At 34.5% G+C, this 12,668-nt stretch overlaps 1 protein-coding gene across 5 annotated transcripts in view; it reads right to left on the bottom strand.

Moving 5' to 3' along the window:
• Stim2 (stromal interaction molecule 2) overlaps positions 1 to 12,668 on the bottom strand; it is a 163,268-nt gene that overhangs the window by 24,746 nt on the left and 125,854 nt on the right. For 3 of the 5 annotated variants that reach the window (XM_071614205.1, XM_071614207.1, XM_071614208.1), the window contains exons 4-6: positions 6,550 to 6,573; positions 6,251 to 6,362; positions 1,765 to 1,880 (exon numbers count right to left, since the gene is read on the bottom strand). In XM_071614205.1, coding sequence (XP_071470306.1) covers positions 1,765 to 1,880; positions 6,251 to 6,362; positions 6,550 to 6,573 — 252 coding nt within the window. The remainder of the gene's footprint in view (positions 1 to 1,764; positions 1,881 to 6,250; positions 6,363 to 6,549; positions 6,574 to 12,668) is intronic. The other 2 variants (XM_071614206.1, XM_027938940.2) reach the window with 1 other exon arrangement.

Here is a 12,668-nt window from a genome sequence, read left to right as displayed (position 1 = left end):
TCCCTATGTTGATGAGCCCAGGGTTTGATATGTTTGCAACAGTGTGATAAATAGCAAGTTTTAGGCTAGAGATCCTTCATTTCCGTATTTCAAGAGCATACATCCTCATCTATGATGCACTGCAGAGGGCTACATACTCAAAAGGATTTGTTTCTATTTCTGCTTCTACCTCAGAGGTTCAGTTCAGGTTCAATTTCAACTAAGAGTCCTATTCTCTGACTCTGGCCAAAATATAATCACCAGGAATAAAAAATAAAAAGGTGGTCAAGTCTTACACTCTATAATAACCACTACAAATCGGAAAGGATTTAAGTGGGAACTCCTTTCAAATGTATTTCTGGTCATCTGACATTGCTAAATTTTTATGAATCTAGCATGAGTGTTCTGACTCTGATACTCACTTACATAATAATTCTAAAACAAACACATTTAAAAGGTAATGCATCATTAACTTCCTAACTGGTTTTCTTATTAAAATATTTGTTTACAACATTCTTTGAGACCAGTTTGATTTCTTTTCAGATAACTGGATAATGCAGTATTCCCTCACTCAGAAAGTGGCTTACTTCCAGATTAAGAAAGGGAATATAAATATTCCTGACCAAATTGCATATAGACACAATTCTACACTTTAATTTCTATTTTCACCATTCATTTGAAAAAAATCAGACTCTCACAGAACACAATCCCCCAAGGGATTCAGTTGAGAACTCAGGACAAGGGAAATATTGGTAAGGGGAAGGGGACTGCATCTGTGGAACACATGGCATTTCAACAGTGTTCTATTTCCTAGTGTTTGTGATTTCTACCAACTCTTGCAAATAGGAGCTCCAGCTGTTTTGCCAGTTGGTCTCTGAGCCTAAGCCAGAAAAGAACCACCAGGAAAGTCAAGAAACCTGTTCAATCACTATAGTAACCCTTCTTAGGAGGGCCATCACCAAGAAACTCTCCTAACTCCAAAAATTCAAGTAGGATAAACATTAATTTCCTGACTTATCATTTGTAAAGGCGATTTTTCTTGTGTTAATTTTGTTATTCATTTTTGCCTTCTAAAAATAAAACGTAATTCCTCTAAAAGGTGTACTCTTCAAAATACTTTTTTCCAAAGTTCTTTGAAATCTAAAATTTAATGAAATAAATATAGTAAACTTCTCTTCTGGGAAAAAAAAAAAAAGGACCCCTTTCAAAGTGAAAAAACACTAGATTTATTTTCTTTACAAACAGGATTTAAAACCTTCTTAAATGTTTCTCTTCAAAACAAGCAAATAACATTACCACCTTATGCTTCAGCCAGGATAGTCTTCTTGTTTTATAAAGTTGAAGTGGCACTTTGTTTTCAATCTATATCTTAAAATATCTTTTTTTATATAATTAATGAAATAATTAGAATCTATTACTTCATGCCATAAGTTATGAAGCCAAATTAAAGTATTTTAAAAGGTTCTTCAGTGAATATGCAACTATAATAACATCAATATTAAAACCCATACAATGATCAAAAACTTCAAATCTAGAAATTCCAAATTAACACCCAATCATATTTTTTACATTAGTAGCCACCTTTGAAAACTGACATTCTATGTTTCGATGGCAGGAAATCTCCTCCTCTAAGACTATAGTATTTTTTAAGATAACATTATATTTGTTTCCCAGTTAATAGATGATTCTTAGTGGTCTACTACTTTACTTATTTTCTCCTTCCTTAAATAACAGTGATGATGAGACTATGCTGTTATATCATCCTGAGTGAGAAAGAATACCCACGTGTCAGAGGTCCAAACAGAACCACATCCAGGGCCTTGAGCTGAAGTTTTTGTCTATGACTTCGGTCGCTGATTTTCAATTGGGAAATCATAAATGAAGGTTCATGAACTGCTATCCTGTTCATTTAAAAAATACATATATATAAAATGAAACTTTTCTAGTACATGAATTTAAATATTTGAGCAGCATATTTAATACTTTACTCATTAGTGATGACTACCATTAAAAGCTTATCCATGCACCTTAATACTTCATCACATTTCAAAACCATTTCATTACAAACTCAGCTACTCAAAGACTCCTGTATATTAATAATTCAGTTGCTATATTGACAAATTGTTGTTTCCTACAGTTACTTTCTACCGTAACTATGATTTAGAAATCTGTAAAGTTGATAGTATTTTACTTATTAATTCTGGCTTTTTACTAATCATTCCACAAAGAACAATAACATTGAAAGTAACTTTCTTAACATCACTAGTAGACTTTAAAACAGTCCTCAATTTAGGTCATGTTTCTTTGTTTAAAATTATCTAAAACAAAATCTATACAGTCTAATGTTTAACCTGTTTAAAAATTGAACCAAGTTCACCAAAGTCATAACCGGAAAGTAAAAGTTCTTTTTGATTGGGATAGATGGGTAGAGGGATTTATGTAAAAAAAAAAAAAGCAGTTCTGAACCATATTATTAGCAATGAAGAAAGCATGTAGGTAGGAGCCTAAAGGCATGGCTGAAGTAAGGAAGTAAAATCACTTTGGGAATGAAAATTCAAGCAGCCCAATACTCAACTAAGATTTCTTAACAACCAAATATGATGCCAATAAAGAGCTTATAACACTATGTCCAATAATAATATTAATGTAATTAACAGTAATGATAAAAATAAGCCAATACTTAATATGGCTTAATACTCAAGAAAACTCTATAATGTATATAATATCTCCATTTTATGGATGAAGATATTTTTAGGAGGTTATGTAACTTGCCCAAGGTTACATAATTAGTAGGTAAGGCAGAGACTCAAACCCAAATATGTATGAGCCCAAAGATGTCTCTGAACTGCTACATTTTATTTAGGAAGAATCAGAACCTCTGAGTGTAGAAAATTACAGGAACTCCTTCCTATGATGCTTGTATAAAATGTTACAGTGTAAAGTATTCTTACTTTCCCTTTTCAAAATGCCTTCCTTCATCTTTTCCACAGATACCTTTCCTGTATGCTTCCCCTATACTTTTACTACCACATCAACTGAACTCCTTGAGACAAAAACTATGTCTCACCTCTTTGTCCCCAAAGCCTGAATGGCATATGGCAAAATCAGAAGTTTGATAAGTGTTTGTATAACAGCTGAATGAATAATGAATTAATAGCAATACTATCAACAAACTAAATTTAAGAAAGATAATGAGACAGAGTAGAAAGTAACTATATCACAGAATTTATGAAACGTTCGATATGAGCTCACAGGTGGAAGTGATTCAACCTAAGTGGGGGAAGAAGTCAGAGAAAACCACAGATGTTGAAAAGGAATGAGGAGGCTGTGCCAGGTGAAGAAAGCCCTGCTATAAACTCTAGCAATATGAAGCCAAGCCCTTGTCCTGGAGCAGCAGCCTGGTGGGCTAGAACATAGGTGGTAAGCACAACCTTGGTTGCACAGAGGCCAACATGCTAGCCCTGGAGCCAGATTTGCCCACCTGCCACTACACTGGGGCCACCTGGCCGCCTGCTACACACAGCACCAAGGCCCCAACAGCAGAGCATCCGCCAACATCCCAACCTCCCGCTTTCCAATAAGTGGCGGGAAAGAGAAGTGGGGCAGAAACAAATGGGGATTGCACAAGAGAGTTGGTACTTTTCCAAACCCTGATTAGCATAAATTCAGATAAACAGCGCTGACCCAAGTGCTACATTAACCCTTGCCCTAGCACACTCAAGTGGCAACCCCTGAAGGGCCCCCATAGCACTGTAAGACCTATGTTTCTTTTCTTCCCATGTGAATAAATCCTAACAATCACTCTTTCCCAGATGATGAATTTCATTGTTTGAATTCACCAAATAAGAAACCCAAAGTAAACTGGCTGTGAGTGGCTGGGGGCTGCCACAACACTGGAAGGCATAACCCACCATTAAGAGCTGCAACACAACACTCTCCAATTATGCCCCTTATGACCCTTGGGCTAAGGAGGGCAGACATCCTCTCCCTTGGTTATTTGCTAACACTACAACAGTGTTTCTCCACTGCAGAGGCCCTCAGGCTTATGCAGACCCCACCCTTCAGCAGAAGTAGAGAAACTCCGGTTTCAATAAGAATTTCACTACAGAAAAAAACAGTGAAAGGCCTAAGATAACCATTATGGCTAACATAAAACTACTTATGAAATTTGAACTACCTATAGCAGATTTTAATGTCCAGAAAGAATCTAAAATGCTTAAGACCTAAAGTGTTTTGAATTTTGGATTTTCCCAGATTCTAGTATGTTTGCACACACATAATGAAGTATCTTTGGGAAAAGACCCAAATCTAAACACAAAATCCATTTGTTTCAAACATACCCAATACACAAAAACCAAAGGTAATTTATGTGTGTGTGTGTGTGTGTGTGTGTATTAGTGCACCTTTATTTTAACTGTAACCTGTCACATGAGGTCAGAAGTGGTACTGCCCATTTCTGTTCCCATGGCAGTGCTCAAAAGATTACAGAGCATTTTAGATTTCAGTTTTTGGATTAGTCAGGCTCAACCTGTAATGCATTATTGCAGGACAACTATCTGGAATGTGTAAAACATTTTCTTACACATTCTTATTACTAGCTCTTATGTCTACAGATGCCCTACACAAAGTTCTAGAACTTAGGTAGTAATTGAGATGAGTTCATATTGCACCTTTAAGTTCATGTAGATGTTATTACCATATAAAAGAGGCTTGAGCAGGAATATCACTGCTTTCCCTTTTCTTTCCCACAAAAATGTTTCAAAGGGCTGACTTGAAATCTAAACTTCTATATTTATTCTTTTCAAAGTAACATGATTACTATTTTAAAACATTGATCTTGACACACTTGTGATATTGTCTCCACAAATTCACCAGAATTTGACTCACCTCTGATAAACTTTACTTAGCCAAATAATAAAGTAGTTATTATATTAATAAACTCTGCATCAGCCTATTTTATTTCATGTTACTGTTAAATAAATAAATTTCCAAAAGACAACATAAGAAAAATACTATGAATTCCTCATAACCAGGGTAAAAATATGTAAGTGAAAACACCCTAATGTTATTTTAATGTTTCAGCTGCTTTTCACTTAGAAACTTGATTCAAGCAAAAATTACATTTTATGTACTTTTTGTCTTCTTTCTATCATCTAGTTGCACCATGAACATCAAAGATACTCAATATTTGTTGAATTGACTTTTATCCCCACAATTTCACCATCATTCTAGTCATATGTATAATAAAGTCAGAAACATTGATGTTTATGTTTAGAATATATTTAAGAAAATCTGACACCTTTCAACTTTATCCAAAATACTAATCTCAAAGAATCAAAGCTGCTGATTTAAATTGGGCATGTAGGCCTTGGTATATTTCACTACATATAATAATTATATTATGATAATTGATTAGAATCTTTTTTAATAAAGAAAACAATTCAGAAAGAAATAAAACATAAAAAGAAACTTCTAAGAGTAATATTCTGATAAACTCACTGCAAATTTTAACATTTATACCTTAAAAGATTATTAGTTAGCTAATGGAGATTGAGAATATACAATTGAGAAAACTAACAACGGGTTCCAGATATCTAAGAGATAAATAGATATCCTGGACTTTAGTATCAGAGCTATCTGGATTTAAATAATACTTTAGGTAAAATATTTAACTTGTTTCTCACTTGTTGGGGTTTTTTTGGTCTCTAAAATGGGGATGATAATACCTTATTTTAATCATGAGGCTTAAATGAGATAACATAAAGTACTTCTACATAACATACATTAAAAATGGTTGTTACTATTTCTTGTTTCCTAAAATCATTTTTAAATTAAGATATGACTATGACCACCATGATTAACTGGTTATTGTCATTAAAAGAATACCAATTAAGAAAAATCTGTACATTAATCCATTCAAATAGGTATCTTCATGAAAATGAGTTGTTATCTAATGACTAAATTTTTTCTTGCTTTACCAAGTAGCTGCTCAAAGTTTGACCCTTTGGTGCTATCTAAAATGATATAGTTGATCCATTTTCTCTTAAAATTACTTTCCTTAGGAATAAACTTTTTAAGAGCTTCATTATCTAGATAAGAAAAATTAAATATAATTTGTAAATGCATATCTTAGAAAAGATTAAAGAATGGATACATTATAATATTTCCTCTGTGCCCTCAGCCACAAATGCAATTTGTAGATTCAGTAATGCAAAATGACATCTAGTATATAATTCTCCATGAAAAACACAATTAGATAATTAAGACTCACCTGGGAAGTGTAGTTCCTTTGACATTATTGTCTCTAAAATTCTTCTCATATTGAGGGAGTTCAACAAATTCTATCAACCACTGAAGAGTGTCCTCAAGGGTCCAATTATGAACTGCAAGTGACAAACAAGGAAGATGTTTCAAACAAACCGCCATCAGAATTAAAATATATACAAATGATATAATTTTAGAGGAAATAAAGATGTTAGATTAAATTTTCAATTTAAATTAATCAATAGTAAACATTAAAATGATATCTAGCACTTTATGAGGAGAAGCTAAAAACAATGAGATGCAAACCTCTTATCTTTAAAGGCTTCGAATCTAAAACAGAAAAAAGACACAAAAGAAATCAGGACAAATATTAGCTTAACCAACTGTAAGCACCTATCCAAATTTTTACAGGATGAAATAATCTGTCATTTTCCTAGTTGTTGAAAACATACCAGATATATGCTTGTTCATTCTTCACCTAGTCATTCATTTACACAATAGGGTGATAACCTTCTGAGTACTGGGTTTCCATCTAAGCTGTGGGCATATGGCAGTGAATAAGACAACTTAAGTTTCTCTGGGGTTTAGATGGAGCAACTTTTCAAAAAGGAAGAAGATAGAAGAAAATTTTGGATAGTGATGAGTTACTAAGAAGGAAAGGAAGTATGTTGGAGTAAGCCTCTCCAGGGAGTTGACATCTGAACTGGGACCTAAAAGTTACAGGAAGACACATTCTGAAGATCTGAGAGAAAAATATCCCAATCAGTGGGGAAAGCCAGTGTGAAAGCCTTTGGATATGAGTAAACCAGCTGTGTTTGAGAGACAGAAGTCAAAGAGAGACCAGGTTGTGAAAGACTATCAAGAACTCTGGATATATTTCTAACTTCAGTAAGAAAAAGGGGATTAAAATAATCTGGTTTTTAAATAGCACTGTTCAATACAAAGAATGGACTGTATGGGAAACAGGGTGAACTAAGGAGACCATTTCTTACACATTGTCCAGGCAAAAGAGGTCAATGCCTTAAATCATGATGGCAAAAGAGAAGTTGGTGACAAGTGGTCAGATTCATGATATCTTATGGGTATAATGCAAATATGATGTTTGATCCAATGGACAGAGATTGGTGGCTAGAGGAAAGCCAAAAGTGCAGCAGGTATGCTATAGTTTAGATCTAAAATGTTCCACAAAGGTCTATGTATTAAAATCTTGGTCCCCCTACCCCATGGTGCTATTACGAGGTGGTGGAGTTGTCAGAGGAGATGGGAATGAATGGAAATATTTAGGTCACTGTGGAATCGTGGTCTCTTCCTCTTTTTCACCTTATGGTCATGAGGTGAATGCTTTTGCTCCACCATGAACTCCTACCATAAGTGTTGCCCCATCAGAGACCTAAAAGCAATGTGTCCACTTGATCATGAAATAAACCCCCATTATCTATGAGACATACTTTTTGTCTTACATGCTGATTTATCTTCAGGTATTTGTTAAAGTAATAGAAAGATGACTAACACAGAGGGTCCCATTAACTGAGGTGGGAAAAACCCATGAGATACCAATTGGAAAACTGAGTAGAAACAGGTGATGGCTATCAAAAGGTCTGGTTTTAGCCATGTTATGCTTTAAGTATATATTAGATATTTAAATGTAGATAATATAATAGTGAACATATTACAAGTGCAGAGCTTAGAGGAAAAGTGAGTTTTGGGAAAGAGATATAAATGGGAAATCAGCAGAAACCAGATGATCTTAGAATGAGCTCACTCAAAAGGGTAAAAATACCTATTAGTAGATTCTAGAAGACTAGACAAAAACCAAGATTAAAAAGAAACCTATCACATCTTCTTTGGACATTTATTTTGCATTAAGTCCATCTTATACACACTCTTTCCTTTAAACTTTTTTTTTTTAAACAGGTGCTAACATGATTATCTTCATTTTAGAGAAGAGAAACTGAGGAGACCAAGACATTAAACAGCAGGATTGGATTTGAACTCAGGCAAAATGACCATGGAACCTAACTCTACACCACTCTGAAAGCAACACCATTAAATGTCAGTGAAGATGTAAACAAGCAGTTAACTACTGGTCCGAGATTTCTGCTTGCTTGTAGAGTATAAAGCTTATCCAGAATAAAGAATGCAAATATACTTGATAAAAGCAGAGTTCCACAGTGTCTGAGTTTGAGGATTTGGGAAAGCAAATTGCTTATAGACCACACAAGAGGATGAAGAAGAGTGAAGAAAACAAGTGAGCAATAAAAGTCGATCTGGAAATCCATCCGTGTATAAATAGAACTGAGAAAAGAGCTTTCTGAAAAAACTGCTGAAAATTTAAATTTGAATTTGCACGCAAAGCTAGGTTTTTGCAATCTGCCTTTTTCTTTAAGTGTTCTTTTGAGAAAAAATTTTAGTAAATCAAAATTAGCTAACAAAATCTCATTTAAAAACTGTGTGGTAAGTGATAATTTTATTATGAGATAAAGCTTTGACTGTTTTTTAATGTTCTCTTCTTCATGTATTCCTGCCATAAAGTCTGGCTATGGGTCTAAGGCTGCTATATTCATTTAGCCAAATAAATGAAGACATCAGCCAAAGGTCCAAGCCTTAGTGATTTCCACTGAATTTAAAACATTCAAAGTAGCCTTTTCACTCTGAAGGTTTTTGCCTATCAAGATTAACTGCATTGAGATCTGCCCTGTTGACTGCCAAGAAAACCACAGCACAGCTGCACCTCACACACCCACACAAAATCCTCAACCACAAAGCTAAGGAAAAGAGTCTCTTTCATTTCTGTGATTATTCCATAGTAAGAGTTCCTAATATAAACATTTAGCACATCAAAACATTCCCTCAATTCCCAATGAGTCAGTATAGAAAGGAAGAAAAGTGATAAAACAAATTTAAACAAATACCTAAATCCTAGTATTTCTCTATCTAATAAGCAGAAAATTATAGTGGCTGCATTTTCATTTTTAAAATGAATCTTTGGGGCTGGGGATGTGGCTCAAGCGGTAGCGCACTCGCCTGGAATGCACACGGCTCTGGGTTCGATCCTCAGCACCACATACAAATAAAGATATTGTGTCCGCCAAAAACTAAAAAATAAATATTAAAAAATTCTCTCTCTCTCTCTCTCTCTCTCTAAAAAAAATTTAAATTTTAAAAAAATAAAAATGAATCTTTAAAACAGCAAAATTCTGACACCGAACATTAATTTGTGAGGAGGTTTACTTCAACTTCCACTGTCTGGCTTCCTTGATAATGCCTAGTAAACACCTTCATCTCTTTTCTCATGACAAGACTTTGCAGTTTATATTAGTGTTCTCTTCCCTGAATACTCTGGCTATCTTTCAATTCTCATGGCAGATAATACTCCTGCTATTTCCTCAGTATGAAACCCTTTCTGCCCCTCCACCCTATCACTGCCTACTTATTTTATTGAACCTCCATAAAACCTCAGCTAAAACTTCAGTTTCTCAGGTGAGACTTTCCAAATACTGTTAATATGGTTGTAAATCATTCTGAACTTCTTATACAGATTTTAACTAATTATTATTAATTTATTTGTAGGATTATTCTTTCAGCATCTGTTTCTCCCATAAAGGAAGTAAGTATGAGTTGCTTGTTGGGTGCTCTATCCACAGTACTTGGATTTAAACAAATACCCGTTATACAGAAGGGACTCAACAAATCATTTGTTAGATGCTACTGAATAGTGAAATAGAACATGTTTAATTGATAAGTATTGTGAAAATCTATTTTTACATTTTAGTGAGGAGATGCAAATAAACAGATTTGTCTGCATTAAAAATTCTTGATGGCAAAGTAGTTATTCATTTAAGAATTACCCAGTTTTTTTTCTTGAGCACCTTCTGTTAGTCTTTTACATGTGCAATTGCTTAGTAGCACTTAGTAGCAATTGCTTAGTAGCATCAGAGGGCAGACACAAAAGGACATGATATTCCCTTTTAAAATGTACCTTGCAATTAAAAGGCTACAGAAATGACAATTTCTGCCTTTTTTCCCCCCTTCAAAGTTGTAGCCAGTGCTATTAGGTTGGTATCTCAGGGAGATTTTTGGCAATTTATTCTACAATTAATAGAATGAACTAAGGAATCGAAGAGACCTGATTCAGGTTCCAGCCTGTGCCACTGGTTCATGGTGAAATCACAGCAGGTTATTTAACACTGGCTAAATTTCTTAACACATGAAATAATGAACTTGAGCTAGAATATCTTTAAAATTCATTCCAATTCTGCTTCTATGATTTCATTTTTTTAAGTTAGTATTTAAAACATTGCTTACTAAATAATTAATCCAGAACAGTAGATTAAAGAAAACTGCAAGGGGAAAAATGACTAAGAACTTTCAGTACAGCAATAAAAACTATTGCTAAAATTTATTAAATATTTATGAAATACCAGGAGATTTGTAAACATTATTTCAAATAATTATTGCAACAACTCTTTGAAACAGGCACTTTAATCAACTTATTGACCTTAAAATTTTATGGAGGTGAAATTCTTTATTAGATATAGCAGATTAATAAGTGGCCACAATGTTAATCAAATTATATTGTTTTATGGTATACACATATGAATATGTAACAATGAATCCCACTATTATACATAATTATAATGCACCAATAAAAATATGGAAAAAATAATAAATTACCAATCCAGGTCTCAGACAAAATGTTTCTAGAGTCATTGACCAATGTGCAATAAATAACTTTGCCTCTGGTCTTGATAATCAGATTAGGCAGGTTCAATAGACAGTTAATGGTCCATTCACACTTGCAGCTTTATCTACAGCTTTCTGATATGACATTCCCCTGTGCACCACAGCACTCTTCAACTTGGAATGGCTCTCCTTTCTTCCTTCTTTGCCAGTTTGCTTTTCCTTAGTCTTTATAACTCAGACTGGGAACTCCTTTTTCTAGTAAGTTTTCCTGATCCAGCCACTTCCAGATTATAATTGCTCTTGTTTATATATCTCTAATAATCAGCACATATGTCTGCTATATAGAACTCCACATACTATACTGTAATTGTTCGTGCCCGACTTGCTCTCTGGATGATGACGAGTTCCTGGAGGGCAGAAACTTACTCTTTTAACAAACACTAACCATTAACACTAATGCTTCATTCCTTTAATAAGCTTTACATTTTACTACATGCTTTCACATATATTTTCACTGAACCCCTATAGCCACCTTTGAAATATAACTGTTAACTCTACTTTATATACATACAACCTTGGCTAAAAGAGGCCAAGTGATCACACATATGGCCACACACATCTAATAACTGAGAGAGCTGGAATTCAAACCCTGATCTTCTGGCAAATACTAATATAGATGGCTTCTGGTTTAGAACAGCTCACTTACACTAAAATTTGAAATATTTTCTCTTCAAAACAAACTTTCCAGACATGTAGTACTAATAAAATAAGAGTGAAATGTTACAAATGAGCAATCTGTCACCTACAATCAAATTAATGGACTTAGGAATCTCCCAAACACATTGGGTACACACTGGGAACTATTTAAGGCCTGGAGATCTACAGAGCTGTATCAGTTTTTCACCAAAAAGGAGATGGCTATGAAATGAACAAGGTGCTTTAACAGTCTGAAAGACAAGATTTCAAAGAATGAGTGAATTTATGGAGAAGGGCTCTAGAGCTAAGGGGGCTGGTGAGGCACGAGAGAGTGGAGACAAGATAGTGAATAGAATCAAAAATTCAGGAGATGCATGGGTATAAGGATTAGAATGTGGGGGGACACACACTTATAGATTTTCACAAGATGAGGGTGCTCCTTTGCATCATCCCTACCCCTTGCTGGTAACAGGGAAATTTCTGTAATAGGGAATGAGGTTCCTGATTCTGTACCAAAACCTATCTGTCCCTTTCTTCCTCTCCTGTCATTCTCACCACCATCTAAGTATTTTGGAACAACAGTTGAAAAAGATAAAAACGAGGCCTAAGAAGTGAAAGCTTTGGAAAGCAGTGAGGTGTTAATAATGAGGAGAATGTAATCTGCTTCCTTTCTCTTGTAGCTTTTAAAATTCTCTCCTTATTCTGTATGTTGGGCATCTTCATTATAATGTGTCTAGGTGTGGATCTCTTATGATTTTGCACATTCGGCGTCCTGTAGGCTTCTAGGATTTGGGATTCTGTCTCATTCTTCAAATCTGGGAAGTTTTCTCGTATTATTTCATTGAATAGACTGCTCATTCCTTTGGTTTGGAGCTCTGTACCTTCCTGTATCCCAATGACTCTTAAGTTTGGTCTCTTTATGTTATCCCATATTTCTTGGATGTTCTGCTCATGGTTTCTTAACAGTCTTGCTAAGCTGTCTATGTTCTTTTCCAGTTGAAATACTTTGTCTTCATTGTCTGATGTTCTATCTTCTAAGTGTTCTA

Source organism: Marmota flaviventris, chromosome 7 (assembly GCF_047511675.1).
Source record: "Marmota flaviventris isolate mMarFla1 chromosome 7, mMarFla1.hap1, whole genome shotgun sequence".
Classification (NCBI taxonomy): domain Eukaryota; kingdom Metazoa; phylum Chordata; class Mammalia; order Rodentia; family Sciuridae; genus Marmota; species Marmota flaviventris.
The sequence above is the reverse complement of the archived record's forward strand: the minus strand, read 5'-3'. Positions and strand labels throughout refer to the sequence as shown.